The sequence below is a fragment of the Aquarana catesbeiana genome, linkage group LG04, assembly GCF_042186555.1.
Source record: "Aquarana catesbeiana isolate 2022-GZ linkage group LG04, ASM4218655v1, whole genome shotgun sequence".
Lineage (NCBI taxonomy): Eukaryota > Metazoa > Chordata > Amphibia > Anura > Ranidae > Aquarana > Aquarana catesbeiana.
This window is the reverse complement of record NC_133327.1, coordinates 136439660-136456362: the sequence shown is the minus strand read 5'-3', so window position 1 is coordinate 136456362 and position 16703 is coordinate 136439660. Positions and strand designations below refer to the sequence as shown.

General features: G+C 42.4%; 1 protein-coding gene across 2 annotated transcripts in view; it reads right to left on the bottom strand.

Moving 5' to 3' along the window:
- The window catches only part of INPP5D (inositol polyphosphate-5-phosphatase D), a 199705-nt gene that overhangs the window by 38275 nt on the left and 144727 nt on the right, over positions 1–16703 (bottom strand). For both annotated transcript variants that reach the window (XM_073625717.1, XM_073625718.1), the window contains 8 exons: positions 13552–13654; positions 13272–13468; positions 13063–13180; positions 11691–11787; positions 11460–11598; positions 10007–10115; positions 9631–9719; positions 7319–7400 (listed from right to left, as the gene is read on the bottom strand). In XM_073625717.1, coding sequence (XP_073481818.1) covers positions 7319–7400; positions 9631–9719; positions 10007–10115; positions 11460–11598; positions 11691–11787; positions 13063–13180; positions 13272–13468; positions 13552–13654 — 934 coding nt within the window. The remainder of the gene's footprint in view (positions 1–7318; positions 7401–9630; positions 9720–10006; positions 10116–11459; positions 11599–11690; positions 11788–13062; positions 13181–13271; positions 13469–13551; positions 13655–16703) is intronic.

The window sequence follows — 16703 nt, the reverse complement described above, 5'->3', positions numbered from 1 at the left end:
GGGATATTGTGAGAGGCACCTTAATAAAAGAATAGGTAGGGCTCCCTTAGGTCATTAGATATTTAAAGTGTTAAAACCCACACAGCCGAGATAGTTAGAAATAATGAACATGACATGCAGGCAGTCGACCCCAGGGTAGTGAGCAGGGCAGGGGTCAAATCCTGGCAAAAAAATTGTTGGAACTCATCCAATATCCCTCCCCCCACCTCAAAAATAAAAAAGTGTGTGTGTGTGTGTGTGTGTGTATATGTGTATATATATATATATATATATATATATATATATATATTACATACTCCTTTTTTAACAAATAAAGTGCAACATTTATTGTAATGTGCCAGTTTACGAGGACAACTCCAAAATTCACATGCATTAAACAAATAAATATAGAACAGTTGTAACAACGAAATAATTTAACCTGTATGCTATACTAACAAAAAAACACCATAATGTGTGATAATGGTTCCCTCCCAGGGAATTTCTAAAACAAGTTGCAATGACTGGGGGCCCCTTCTGCTCTATGTCTCTATGCATGGTCTTTCTGAGGTCTGGGGGCCCCTCCTGCGCTATGTTTCAATGCAGGCTCTGATATGTGGGGCACCTCCTGCCCTAAGGTGTCCACATGTGTTGGTCTGTGTAGAGGAGTAAGGCCCGGAGTGCTGAGTGTACCGGCCAAGGGCCCCTCCCCTCAGGCTGCCTGTATTTATTGTGTAAAGTGGGGCCCAGGCCCCGGGCCGCTCACTCCTCAGTGCCCATCAAATGCAGCCTGATCAGTGCCCATCAATGTATCCTGATCAGTGCCCATCAATGCAACCTCATCAGTGCCCATCAACGCAGCCTCATCAGTGCCCATCAATGCAACCTCATCATTGCCCATCAAATACAGCCTGGTCAGTGCCCATCATTGCAGCCTTGCCAGTGCCCATCAAATGCAGCCTTGCCAGTGCCCATCAAATGCAGCCTTGCCAGTGCCCATCAAATTCAGCCTTAGCAGTGCCCAGCAATGCAGCCTTACCAGTGCCCAGCAATGTAGCCTGATAAGTGCCAAGCAATGCAGCCTGATCAGTGCCAAGCAATGCAGTCTTACCAGTGCCCAGCAATGCAGCCACATTAGTGCCCAGCAATGCAGCCTTATTAGCGCCTAGCAATGCAGCCTTACCAGCGCCCAGCAAATGCAGCCTCACTAGCCCCCAGCAAATGCAGCTTGATCAGTGCCAAGCAATGCAGTCTGATCAGTGCCAAGCAAACAGTCTTACCAGTGTCCAGCAATGCAGCCTCATTAGTGCCCAGCAATGCAGTCTTACCAGCGCCCAGCAATGCAGCCTTACCAGCGCCAAGCAAATGCAGCCTTACTAGTGCCCAGCAAATGCAGCCTCATCAGTGGCCATCAATGCAGCCTCACCAATGCCCAGCAAATGCAGCCTCATCAGTGCCCATCAACCCACCCTTACCAGTGCCCAGTAATGCAGTCTTTCCAGTGTCCAGCAAATGCAGCCTCATCAGTGCCCAGCAATGCAGCCTTACCAGTGCCCAGCAATGCAGCCTGATCAGTGCCCAGCAATTCAGCCTGATCAGTGCCCAGCAATGTAGCCTTACCAGTGCCCAGCAATGCAACCTGATCAGTGCCCAGCAATGCAGCCTTACCAGTGCCCAGCAAAGCAGCCTAATCAGTGCCCAGCAATGCAGCCTTACCAGTGCCCAGCAATGCAGCCAGATCAGCGCCCAGCTATGCAGCCTTATCAGTGCCCAGCAATGCAGCCTGATCAGTGCCCAGCAATGCAGCCTTACCAGTGCCCAGCAAAGAAGCCTTACCAGTGCCCAGCAATGCGGCCTCACCAGTGCCCATTCATGCAGCCTTACAAGTGGACAGCAATGCAGCCTGATCAGTGCCCATCCATGCAGCCTTACCAGTGCCCATCAATGCAGCCTTACCAGTGCCCATCAATTTAGCCTCATCAGTGTCTGGATGGGTCTTGGCTTTGAATATCCTGCCCTTTCCAGGCCATTTCCGTTAGCAGCCGCGTCCTGCAGGAATGTGAGCTGTGGCAGGCAGTGTGGTGTGTGGGAAGGGTAGGATGTCCGTGCCAACGGGCGGGTGGTCCCCCGGTGCCACACAATGGGAGGGGGGGTTTTCATCCCGGCGCGCCTGTCCTTCCCTCCCTCGGTCTTCCTCCTCCATCGGCTGCTGTAACAAGGTCCTGCCTCCTACAATACACGTCATACTGATTCAATTTGCCAGGATTGGCTCAGTGTTCCTCCTGTCACTGGAGAATAGGAGGCGGGACTTTGTTACAGTGGCCGATGGAGGAGGAGGACCGAGGGAGGGGAGGACGAGCGTTCCGGGATGAAAACCCCCCTCCCAATGTCTGGCACCCAGGGCGGACCGCCCGTTGGCACGGACATCCTATCCTTCCCACACACCACACTACCTGCCACAGCTCACATTCCTGCATGACGCGGTTGCTAAAGGAAACGGTGTTCCTGCTGTGGAAAAAGTACAGGAACGCCGATCCCATACGTTCCTGCAGTACTCGAGCCCTGGTAGTGAGGCAGAGGAAGGTCACATCAAACAACAGACATATTGAAGGCTCGGCTAACCACTTGGACCAAATCTTGTCATATTTTTTAGGACAGCCTCTGTTGGCGTATGTATCTTTATAAGGGGGTAAGCTGTTGTTGACCAGCTGTTTCCAGAAGGTGATAGGTGTGGGAGCAGACTTGTAATGGTGTAATGGTTTTCCTGGCATAAAATAGAAGCAAACTGACCAAAGTACGCCCTGCAACAGTGGGAATTAGATGTTCAATGATCCCCAATAAACAGACAGACATGGAGGACTGCAGGGATATAGCATTTACCAAATTTATGAGGGCTATCACTTCCTCCCAGAACCCAACTATGGGCGGGTCCAGAAGATATGAGTAAAGTCTCCTGGGCCCCCCCCCACACCGCCAGCACTCCGGAGGAGAACTGGGTTCATTTTGGTCAATCTGTATGGTGTAAAGTATGCATGGTGGACCAGTTTAAACTAAATCAGACAGTCTTCAAGGGAAACTAAGGCCCGAAAGAGAAAGTCCCAAATATCGTCCCAGTCGTCGCGGTCTAGTTCAGGAATGTCACATTGCCATCTAGCCCTAAGACCCTCCAAGACAGGCATTGATACCCTAATAAGATGGGAGTATAGGTGAGAAGTAGGTTTATCTGCACAGTCAAGTCTTAGAACATCCTCTAATTAAGATTGTATAATTTGAGGGGCAAAATGAGAAAATTGGCTGCTAAAGGCAATGGAGAGTTGGAAATAATGAAAGAGATATGACTCTGGAACATTACATTTAGAGGACAAGAGAGGTAGGGGAGCCAGGGATTGGTTATCAACTATTTGGGAGACTGTCTTAATATTAAATTTAGTCCAGGCATAGGGCTCTGGTAACTTATAAATTTGATGTAGATTGGGGTTGCTCCACAGTGGGGCATTGGGGGAAACTGCTTGTTTGGGGTAAAGCTCACATTTGAGACCAGCCCCCCAAGCATGGAGAGTGGTGAGCATAGAGGGGGTTAGTGGGTACGGGGCATGGGGGCCATGAAATATTAGGAATTTTAATGCCTCCAGTAGTACGGAGGAGTTGGTAATATCAGGGCTCAGACACAAAGATGAGGTGACAAGTTGAGTGGCCAGGAAATTTCTACAAAAATCTGGAAATTCAAAGCCACCCTGGGAGGTAGGGCGCATTAATGTGGACCACCTGTATCTGGGGTCTCATCTGATTTTTACGACCCAACTAAAAATTAGGTCTCATTCGCTGTCCCCTTTAAAGCGGGGTGCTTTAACCAGTAATGTTGTTCCCCTCAATGGAATCCTGATGGTACTCAATCCACCTCCATCCAGTGAATGTATGTAAGAAGCTCACAGAAAAAGAGTATACATAGTGCTCAGGACCCCTGATGAAGTCAAGCGTCTCTGTGACGTGTAGATGGGAACTGATGATGTCCTGCCGCGCAGACCGTGGTTTTTGTGTGAGGCCAAAACACATTATATGTATACACTGTAGTGCACCAGGACAAGGGCACTTTTTGAGTTGAGTTTCTATACTATTGGCTATATGTTTAATAAAAATAGTTATATACACTGAGCAAAATTATAAATGCAGCACTGTTTCTGTTTGCCCCCACTTATCATGAGCTGAACGCAAAGATCTATGACTTTTTCTATGAACAAAAAAAGCCTATTTCTCTGAAATATTGTTCACAAATCTGTCTAAATCTGTGTTAGTGAGCACTTCTCCTTTGCCAAGATAATCCATCCACCTCACAGGTGTGGCATATCAAGATGCTGATTAGAGAGCATGATTATTGCACAGGTGTGCCTTATGCCCCGTACACACGGTCGGATTTTCCGATGGAAAATGTCAGATCAGAGCGTGTTGTCGGAAATTCCGACCGTGTGTGGGCTCCATCGGACATTTTCCATCGGATTTTCCGACACACAAAGTTGGAGAGCAGGAGATAAAATTTTCCGACAACAAAATCCGTTGTCGGAAATTCCTATCGTGTGTACACAAATCCGACGGACAAAGTGCCACGCATGCTCAGAATAAATAAAGAGATGAAAGCTATTGGCCACTGCCCCGTTTATAGTCCCGGCGTACGTGTTTTACGTCACCGCGTATAGAACGATCGGATTTTCCGACAACTTTGTGTGACCGTGTGTATGCAAGACAAGTTTGAGCCAACATCCGTTGGAAAAAATCCTAGGATTTTGTTGTCGGAATGTCCGAACAAAGTCCGACCGTGTGTACGGGGCATAAGGTTGGCCACAATAAAAGGCCACTCTAAAATGTGCAGTTTTATCACACAGCACAATGCCACAGATGTCGCAAGTTTTGAGGGAGCGTGCAAATGGCATGCTGACTGCAGGAATGTCCACCAGAGCTGTTGCCCTTGAATTGAAATGTTCATTTCTCCACCATAAGCCATCTCCAAAGAGGTTTCAGAGAATTTGACAATACATCCAACCAGCCTCACAACCACAGACCACATGTAACCACACCAGCCCAGGACATCCACATCCAGCATCTTCACCTCCAAGATCATCTGAGACCAGACACCTGGAAAGCTGCTGCAACAATCGGTTTGAATAACCAAAGAATTTCTGCACAAACTGTCCTCATTGGGGTCTCGACCTGGCTGCAGTTTGTCGTCGTAACTGACTTGAGTGGGCAAATGCTCACATTCAATGGTATCTGGCACTTTGGAGAGGTGTTCTCTTCATGGATGAATCCCCGTTTTCACTGTACAGGGCAGATGGCAGACAGCATGTATGGCGTTGTGTGGGTGAGCGGTTTGCTGATGTCAACATTGTGGATGGAGTGGCCCATGGTGGCGGTGGGGTTATGGTATGGGTAGGCTTATGCTATGGACAACAAACACAGGTGCATTTTATTGATGGCATTTTGAATGCACAGAGATACCGTGACGAGATCCTGGGGTCCATTGTTGTGCTATTCATCCACGACCATCACCTCATGTTGCAGCATGATAATGCACGGCCCCATGTTGCAAAAATCTGTACACAATTCCTGGAAGCTGAAAACATCCCAGTTCTTGCATGGCCAGCATACTCACCAGACATGTCACCCACTGAGCATGTTTGGGATGCTCTGGATCGGCGTATACGGCAGCGTGCTTCAGTTCCTGCCAATATCCAGCAACTTCGCACAACCATTGAAGAGGAATGGACCAACATTCCACAGGCCACAATCAACAACCTGATCAACTGTATGCGAAGGAGATGTGCTGCACTGCGTGAGGCAAATGGCGGTCACACCAGATACTGACTGGTTTTCGGACCCCCCCCCCAATACAGTAAAACTGCACATTTTAGAGTGGCCTTTTATTGTGGCCAGCCTAAGGCACACCTATGCAATAATCATGCTGTCTAATCAGCATCTTGATATGCCACACCTGTGAGGTGGTGGATGGATTATCTTGACAAAGGAGAAGTGCTCACTAACACAGATTTAGACAGATTTGTGAACAATATTTGAGAGAAATAGGCCTTTGTGTACATAGAAAAAGTCGTAGATCTTTGCGTTCAGCTCATGATAAGTGGGTGCAAACACAAAAGTGTTGCGTTTATATATTTGCTCAGTGTATATATACAGAGAGCACTATGTATACTTTTCTTTGAGCTTCTTACATACATTCATTCTAGATGGAGGTGGATTGAGTAAGTTGAGATGGGAATTCTTCTTTGTTTTTGTTTGACATGCGTTGCCCATCTATGTGTCCTTGCTGATAAGGCCAGTTATAGGTTATAGGTTTATAGATTTCATAGAGGGGAACACCATTCCATGAGACCTAATTTTTTGTTGGGTCATAAAGATCAGGTGAGAGCATCAGAGTGAAGGAGGTGGGCAGAGCACGGTATATGGTGGAGCGTATATTAGATTTTCAGAACGCATTTGTTTTTATTTACTAAAGCTGAAGAGTGAAAATCAAGCTCGCTAGAAACCAATCAGCTTCCAGGTTTTATTGCCAAAACTTATGGCCCGTACATACGATCCGAATATGGTATGAAAACGGTCGTCCAAGAAAGGATTGTACGATATTCGGATCGTGTGTACACTACTTTCAACAGCCAATCACGACCGTTCATCCGATATTATTCGATCGGACGTAAACGTAAATTTTCCTCGTACGATTCCAGATCGTACGATTTTCGTTTAGTCAGTATAGTTGTCGTCCGAAAATACAATACAAATACATTACAACACATGACATCACTTCCGATTTTTTTTGTCTGTCGTACGAGAATTTTCGTGACTTTCTTAGCTATTCAATTTCTACTTGCGACTATTAAGCGAGAACGGACATACGATCGGTCGTACGATATTCGGAACGTGTGTACGAGACATATATTGAACAAGCTGAAGTTAGAAACTGATTGGCTACCATGGACAGCTGCGCCAGATTCCGAGTGCTCCAGTTTTAGTAAATCTACCCCATTGAATGAAATATGATTTCATCACATAAGTATAATAAATGAGCACTTGATTTTGATGGACAATATATGAACTTTATTGCAAGTGTTGTATCACACAATTTTTTCTTTTCTTTGACTGTTTTATATAATTTTACTTGTTACACATGGAGCGTGGGCAGCAGTAATAATAATTCATACACTAAGGTTGTAGAGGGTTGGTTGCCCCAAGGTTTCTTTGGTATATTTGTATACAAAAGCATGAAGTTGTATTTATGTACTGTATATGCTCTTTGCATCTGTGTACTCTGAAAATATTTACATCAAATTAATGAACTTACCATAGGACTGACATAAGACATGCATCTTGGGATATGACTTCCACAAGACCCTATCACACCAAGAAGGTAAATTATACTTCATCTGCAAAAAAACATATGCATTGTTAGAACTAAATAGAGCATGCATGGTGATACATGAACCCAATTAGCACCTGAGGAAAGGCATAGACGGCCCATAATGTGTTTTAATACTGTGGGGCAGTGACATCACGTTCTCCACCTTGTCCAATCAGAGAATGCTTTGCATTGAAAATTCAAAAGATACTCTGAATGGCACCCATGCCGCGCGGGCAACCCCCTGTTTTTACAATGTAGCAGAGCAGTCAGTTGGCACAGGACACGGAAGCTAGTGAGGATCACTGAAGTAGCGGAGTCTACTACAGGGATTTCCAGCTTCCAGTGGAATCCCACAATTACGATTCATACATAGTTATGATGATTTAAGCTGGACCAATGTAACTATATAAAATTATCCATACCTGGAATTCTTCTTTAATTTGCGCTTACAGTAAACATTGTGATGATGTTTTGCAATTACAGACCCACAAGCCGTTGTTGAGAACCTGCACTTTATTACAAAGTTAATTTACCACCAGTAGTGGTAAATTAGTGGTAGTAGTGGTAACAATTATGTACAATATATATATATATATATACAGTATATACTGGGTTTTTCCTGAATATCCCATCAATACCCCACACAGTCAGGCAATGTCACAGGCATATTACAGATATCCAGAAACCAGATATACTTTAATTACATGTCCTTCAAATAACTTATTCACATAAAAGCAACACTGTAACACATTAGAAAGCACTGAGGATATAAAGCAGAACATAACTTTCATTTCTGCTTTCTTTTTGTATTTCTGTCAAGATCAAAACATATTTTCTGTACTTGCTGAAAATGTTCTTAGCCTGAAAAATGAAAATTAAGGCTGCCACCACATCCAAAGACTGGTAAACTTTAATATATCACATTTTTATCCTTGGGTTTATACATCCTTTGCCTTTACAAGAATTCTACTAAATTCACAGTAGAGCTGCATTTTATTATCCGATGCATTTGTAAGTCTATGGATCCAATTCTTTGACATGCCTTTCCAACAGAAGTACTTCACAGTACCCTTGGTGAAATGTTTCAATCTGCTGCTGTTTGCTCACAGTATATAGTACATATTATGTGTTCATTTTGAGCACAATGGGAGAACTAAATTGTCTAGGTGGACAGTAGCTTTCAGGTATGTTTTAAATAATTGGAAAATTATTTTTTCGTATTCAAAGTTTTTTATTGAAAAGCAGACATAAATTACAACAGGCAATGTTTGTGTGACATGTAGTAGTAAGAATTATACAGGTTTTTGTTCTGCGACATGTGCATTACAGTAGGCAACAAGTATATATCAGAAAAAAAAATGTCCAGAGGATATTCCTCGCAGAGATATCTGTGGACGTAACATAACTGTTTCGATTAATAGCTAGAAGGGTATTGGAATAATAACAAAAACTTAAGGTTTTACTTGTTTGCTCGAAATGAGCATCTGCGAGTATATGCATAGTAAAAATCTGGGAGTTGTTTCGTACATTGTAGAAAACATTACCAGTGCTGTATCAGGAGGAGAAACGTAAAGTAGAAAATGTAGAGTGAGAATAGTGACAGGGATAGGATAGGTAGAGAGAGACTAGGAATAAGGAGTGGAAAGGGAAGGAGTGGTCGGGGGGGCCGCACAAACCAAAGAAGCACCATTAAGTCTGTCTAATGTTGTTGTGACCAATTTATGGTTTAAGGAGTTGTTTGTCGAGGAAAATTATTTTTTAAAGTGATCGTAAAATATTTTTTTTTTTAAATAAACATGTTTATACTTACCTGGTCTGTGCAATGGATTTGCACAGAGCGGCCCCCGACCCTCCTTTGCTCGGGTCCCCACGTCAGTACTCCTGGATCTTCCTCTTCTAGGTGTTCCTCCATACCCTCCCGAGCCATGCTGTCTGTGTCTATAAACACAGCTCAGCCCCGCCCCCTCCTCACAGGATTTGACTGACAGCAGCAGGAGCCAATGGCTCCCGCTGAGTCAGCAAAGCCTGTGAGACCAGGAAGTGAGTGGTGAGAGCTGCTGCAAACAGGAACAGCACTGAATAGAGTGAGGACTCAAGGTAAGTATAGGGGGGGGGGGGGGTGAGGGAGCATACTGCTACCTAAACATGTTTTACCTTAATGAAAGGAATGCATTAAGGTAAAAATGTTTAGGCTTTAGAACCAATTAAATTTGTATTTTTGCTTGCACCAGTTGTACAATTTAAAAATGACTTACCCCTGTTGCTTTCTGCTTGGTATAGCAGTACCGTTCTCTGGTTCCTCTCTCAAACCGATACGTTGGAGGAAAAGAGATGTCTTCTTCTTCTGTAAGGAGGAATTAAGAAAAAAGACCAAAATGGAATAGACATATAAGCTGTCCATACAAAGGGTATTGTCATTATTTTTAAATCTCAGTGCAAACTTCTAAATGCACTATTGGCAATGAACAACTTGGATTGAATAATATTTTGCTTGGATTTTCCTCCCCTTGCCAGTATTTTTGCGATACAGCACCAAATGACCTCTTATAATGTGGATTATCACCATGTACTGTACTTTTTATCATCTGTGATCAGCTAGTACATAGAGGACTGATTAATAATATAACTTACGGAAGTGGAGGAAGACTTGGCTTTCATTACGCTCCATGTTTAACTGGTCAAAGACCAGTAGTTCTTGGTATTGCTGTTGCTTAATCTTCTGTACAATGTTTTCTGCCTCCTGCCAGTTGTACAGAAGTGAATAAATAAAATTGCAATAGAACTGATTATCAAGATATGTAGTGTTCACATTTTGATTTTGACACCATTTTAAAACTGGAAAAATAAGGTTATCGACTTGGAGTTGACTTACTAAAAGAAGCAGAAACTATTCCCTCTGTGAATGATCACTATTGTAAATAAGGTCATGCTGAGTTGAATTTTAATACTAAATCATGTGTAAGACACATTTTAAAGAATGTTCTCCCAGATGTGATGGATGGATGAAGTAAACACAGCTTGGCCTCATTTAAAAAGCTCATGGAGCTTTCACTCTGCAAAGTGAATAATCCCTTTTCTAACTCAATGATCTCTGCTTCTTTAGTAAAATCAATGTTTGTCAGTCTACGATCAGATACTGACTTTGAGAATGTTTTTTATGTAATGTTAAAGTATATCTGAAACCAAATTTTCTTTTCAGTTTTGGATAGAGTTATATCTCCTGTCAGGTTTTTGCTATCTGAGAGAGTTCCCTTCACTTCTCATCCTGGTCACGATACGGAGTAAGAGGAAGTCTCTCCATAGAAAGGGAAAACCTCTCTTAGACAGTTCTCAGCATAACAAGTGTCCCATTGGAAGATTTTACCATTTATTCCCTGTTCAAAGTTTAGGATTTTCTCTCATTTTCAGTCTCAACGATAATGGTCATCAGGAAAAATGGACAGAGTAAATCTCCGCAGCAGAAGGGACATCAATAGAAAGTTCTAACCACCCATCCCGCTGTTCAAAAATAACAAAAAAGTTTTTCCGTTAGATACACTTTAAGCCTTCAGTCTGTAAGAAAACCTTCTGCATACCTGTCCTCCTTTGCAATCTTACCCACCCTCTCTAGATCATCTATGCCATACCATCTATCCTAACCTTTTCACATGAAGGAGACCATAAAATAACTTTTCAGTATCACTGATAATTTGCGTGATGGTCAGTTAGAAGACTGCTCCCTACATTTGTGGTCAGTGGGAAGAGTCCTCCCCTTACAGATAGCCAAAAAGATCAATGGTGTCAGGGGTTACCTGACACCATTGTCCATCTGAGAGACGGAAATTGTCCAGTGCTCAAGGAATCCCTAGCAACCTCTGGAAGAACCTAAGAATTCTATGGAACCCTAGTTGGCAAAGGCTGATATATACTCTTACTCAAAGAAGAATACAGAACAGGTAGAAAGACAGAGACACATCTTTGTAAGGGAGGATACTATAAGCAACTTTTGTGGCAATAAGACTTAAAAATAATTGTGACAATGATGTACAAAAGCTGTGAGAACCCTAAACTATATAGAGGAGAGGCTGGCCTATCAAGCACTTACAGTGTTAGGAAGTTGAACACGGTAGTTGAGATCCCCCAACCAAAAAAGATGGGTAAATCGGTGGGAGAGATTGAAAGGAATAAGCTTCTTGTCACCCATGATCAGGAAGCGCAATATGTTAAAGTAATTCTGTTTCCTCCTAATAGAAAGCAAACAAAAGGCAGTTAGTATTGTTTGGGGGGCTGTCCATGGGGACACAAGCTGGAGTTTAACAGAAACGCTATACAGTACCTGAGTTTCTTTTCACTCCCAGATGTAAGGTGACTGTTTATGAAACCAAAAGAAGTCCCATTGAACACAAAAGAGGCACCAACTGCTCCTTTGTTTCCTGTGTACAAGAATATGCTGCTAATAAACAACATTTTACTATATGAGCATATACAGTCTAAGCAATTTCTAGAGCTAATTTGGCTGCGTTTACAATTGTCTGAATATGATTTTTACGCTCCACTGCATCAGAAATGACTGCATCTGCTGATTTCTTAAAACCAACAACAATTGTACCTTTACCTGATCCAGAATAGTGACACAAAATACATTATTAAAGTGGACCTAAGCTCAAAAGTGAAGCAATGCTATGTTCTAAAATCTAGAAACGTTAATTGTGCCCAAGAAGTACCCAGAAAATGTAACATTTGTTTGTAATTCCTCCTGAAAAATGGCATTGCACTTCCTGGTATGTGAGAGTACCTAGGAACTCCTGTGCCTACATCCTATAGCTGTATACCTGCAGTGAGAGATCTAAGGCAGTGCTACCTCTGGCTGATAGTCACAGGAGATTTGGAAAGAGATTTGATGATGTCACTACTGTGCTGCTTACATGAGGAAGCAAAGCCCTGCCTCTACCAAGATGTCTGTCCCCACACCATAGTGTCGAGCAAGACATGGTTAGCCAGTAATGGGGAAAGATCCACTGCTGAGAGATCACAGGTAATACTGGTGACTAGTCCTTTGTCCTACGTCTGCCTTCTTTTTGGGCACAGCTTCCAGAGTTCAGTTCTTCTTGTCCTAATTTTGTTTTACAGAAGTAACAAAAAATATATTTTAAAACTGAAGAAACATCATAGGTTGCCTGTAGTAACCACATATAGCTGTCATTTTTTCAAGTACATATAAAAAAATAAAAGATAATTGCTAATTGGATCCTGAGGGCCATCTCTTTACTTTCCTTCTTTTATTATGGTACTCTATGTTCCTCATTTAAATTTTTATTCACTGACATTTCTCTGGGAAACAGCTTAAAATATTTCTATGTGTATACTGCTCACTGTATAAAGACAGCCATGCCATTTAGGTGTCTGATCCTGCCAAATCAGCAGGATTAGAAGACAATCAGGGTGTATATAGAGTAACACAGATGCCAGGTGATGCAGTCACCAGATCCTTCTCAGGGAAAAGGCTGGGTTGGAGTTTATTGGAAAGTGATATATTTCCCCAGAGATATGCATGAAAATGGATTTGCTGTGTATGTAAAAAATGTATATCATTAGGTGAAAAAAAAAAATCAAAACCTCTGATTAAATTGAAATATCCAGGCTTTATTTATGGTCTGTAGGCATGTGAAAAAATAAAAAAAACATGAAAGCACCGAATGGTTACTCACCAAGCGTATTGGCAATCCCAGTCTTTACACTGTTGGTGCAAACATGGCTGATTCGGTGAGCATGTTCTTGCTTGGCTAGGATTACAATCCGTATATTCCAGAGCGTCTGGATTGTTATCTAGATTAAAGTAAATTTAGTCACAAACTCTTATATGGCAACCAATTTTTATCTTTATTTGCATTTAAATGGCTCTGAACTTCAATATTACCAGCTTATAATCGGCAGTGGTGATCTCATTTAGTGAACGGAGCAATATTTCTACCCACTCCTTTTCATTTAGAGGATCCTCTTGTGTACCAATTACATATATGTCATGTTCAATGTAATCTGCTGTCTCATCGCGTGTCTTCCCCTGACCTTTACACAGGAACCATGATGTGATATCCTTTGGCGGGTGAGCATCACCTGTCACAATACACCAAGTATGACAGATGACGTCTTAGAACAGGCTGATAGCTACATTGGTAAAATATAAATGCTGAACTGACCCATATTCCATGTTCCAGTAAAAATCGATAACATGTCTGGTTCCAACTGGTCTGAATGCTTATTCTTCATCTGCTGTAGGAGTTGGCAAAACCCTTCTCGCTTCTGTATGGTAGAAGAGAAACAAACTAAGATACTGTGCAGGATTGTTGACCTATTAATGCATGTGATCTTTGCTTTTGTGTTGCCAGAAAATGCTTTCAGTTTCTGTCTTTAACTTTTTACAAAAAATATTCTAAACTTAAGAGAATCTAAAAATACAACTTACATTATTTTGTGCAAGTTTTACATTTGTGTCATTACTAGTTTTTATACTTCCCCCTGCAAAAGGGATTGGGGGCACACTGGGGTTGATTTATTAAGGGCAAATAGACTGTGCAAGTGCAGTTGCTCCAGAGCTTAGTAAATGAAGTAAAGCTTTAGGCCTCTTTCTCACGGGGCGGATCAGTGATGATCCGCCCCGTGAACATCCGCTGGCTCAGCGGGGATCGCTCCGCCGATCCCCGCTGAGCAGGAAGATGACAGGTGCATCGCTGCACACTGTGCAGCGACGGACCTGTCAGAGCGCCGCTCTCCCCTATGGGGGGATCGGATGACGACGGACCGTAGTGTCCGTCGTCACCCGATCCGATCCGAAAACGGATGGAAAAGTAGGTTTTTCCTCCGTTACACTTTTCGGATCGGAGCGGGGTCGGATGTCAGCGGACATGTCACCGCTGACATCCGACGCTCCATAGGGATGAATGTATGTCCGTTTTTCATCCGAAAACGGAAGGATGAAAAACGGACATACGGATCGTCCATGTGAAAGAGGCCTTACTTTGCAAAGAATACCCAACCATATGCAAAGAAAATGACACGATTGGATGATGGAAGTCAGCAGACATTCTGCTCATTTACTAAGCTCTAGAGCAAATGCTCTTGCAGCATGCATTTTGCAAAGTGCACAGTCTATTTGCCTTTAGTAAATCAACCCCATAAAGTCTGATAGTTACTGTCCTGTTAACTGGTTGACCTCACACATTGTTTTGCAACTTGGTAGGATAGTGCCTAAAAGTTGCAGGTAATTTATTCCTCTGTGGGATAGATTTCTCCAGTATACTACCCAGCAATGTGAATCTATATTCTCTTTTGGAACTGGGAGCCCTCAGCAGTGCATGCTCCCTTTCCAAGACGGTGATGTGACTGATTGCACTGGTTTCTGACTTATGATCAGGAACCTGCCCACTCAGTTGTCATTGTGCCCCTGCACATTGCAAAACAAATTAATAGACCAAAATAAATGATAATAAACTCCTAAGTACAGCTTGCATTTCTACAAAACATTTTTATCTATTTAACAGTTTATATAAAAAAAAAGCAAGACATGTATTAAATATTGTACTAAATAAAAGCCTTATATGTCCTTAAAGTGGAACTACACTTCATCTAAACATCACAAACCAAAAATGCTGTTTAAATCATTTTTAATATTCAAAGTAAACTTATCAATCCATCCATGTCTCCATGCTTTATTTTGTGGAGAAATCACCTTGAAAAACACCCCTAGCATTTCTGGCTGTGGACATCTTGAGTAAGGGCAAGTGATTCGTGTAATATTTACTTTCTGGAATCCACCGACCCTTAGCTCAGGTATGCAAGCAGGTGAGGGTGTGCTTAGCTGAGAAAGCCCCTCCTCCCCTACTGAAGACTCCTGGGATGTATGACATCATTTGCCTAAGTCTGCAAATTAGGATGTACTGTAACTGAAGAAATTAAAAAAAAAAGTTTAAAACAAGTAAATATAATATACTTTCCTATCTATTTACTAATGCTAGCTGCATGAGGATTAAAACAGTCAATGTTAATTGAGAGAGTGAAATTCCACTCTTACACAGACAAATTAGATATAAAGTTATAGTCAAGTTAAACGACGTATACTGACTACATTTTGCTAGGTATTTAAGCTTTACTTAACTCTGGGCATGGAAGGGTTCATTACAAGGCACTGTTTTTTTGACAGTGTAATGTATGTGCCTCAATATTGCACAGGTATGCAGTTGGTATTTCTTCTCATGCAATAAGTCAATAAGTATTTAACTATTATTTTACAATTACATGCACTTATTTCCTGTGAATCCATATTTTTTTTGCATGAAACATAATTTTTTGCCCTTAATAGCAAACATTAAATGGTTCAATTTTCCTCTGTCCTCAGTAGAAGAAAAATAAAGCTTATGCTATCACTTGTTTCATTTAGCATAGTATGTTAGCAAAAAAAAAAAAAAAAAAGATTACAGTACGTTACAAAGATATTTAAAGAGAAACTATAGTGTAGATTAAGTGAACACATATTTTGAGTTTTTTGTCATTTGTGATATGACTTTCACATTTTTACAATAGTGCTATTCCATATTTTTGCTATTGTATTAGAGACAGATTTATAAATTAGCCACAAGAGGGAGTAAGGCTTCATGCACACGATACGCCGGTGCAAACTCTGCTGAACACATGTTTTTAAAAGCTGAAATCTGCGTTTAGAAACACCCGTTTTGCGGCGTTTGCATGCCACGGTTAGCCACGTTTTACCGCGTTTGCGTCTAGAAGCGTCTGCAGAGCAGAGAATGACATTTTGCGTATCTCTGGGCCACTTGGTGCTAGGAACCCCAATTTGGTGTGCTAACACAGTGGAACTAGTACTACAACATATCCAAAGCTGGGGTTCCTATCACCAAGTGGCCCCGAGATACGGGGCCCCAAATTCGGGTCGCAAAATGTCAAGCACTTCTGCAGCAGAGAATGACATTTTCCGACCTGGCTTTGGGGCCCCATATCTCAGGGCCACTTGGTGCTAGGAACCCCAATTTGGTGTGCTAACACAGTGTAACTAGCACTACAACATATCCAAAGCTGGGGTTCCTAGCACCAAGTGGCCCCGAGATATGGGGCCCCAAACTCGGGTCACAAAATGTCATTCTCTGCTGCAGAAAAGTGCTTGACATTTTGCAACCCAACTTTGGGGCCCCATATCTTGGGGGCCACTTGGTGCTAGGAACCCCAACTTTGGATATGTTGTAGTGCTAGTTCCACTGTGTTCCTAGCACCAAGTGGCCCCAAGATATGGGGCACCAAAGTCGGGTCACAAAATGTCATTCTCTGCTGGAGAAAAGTGCTT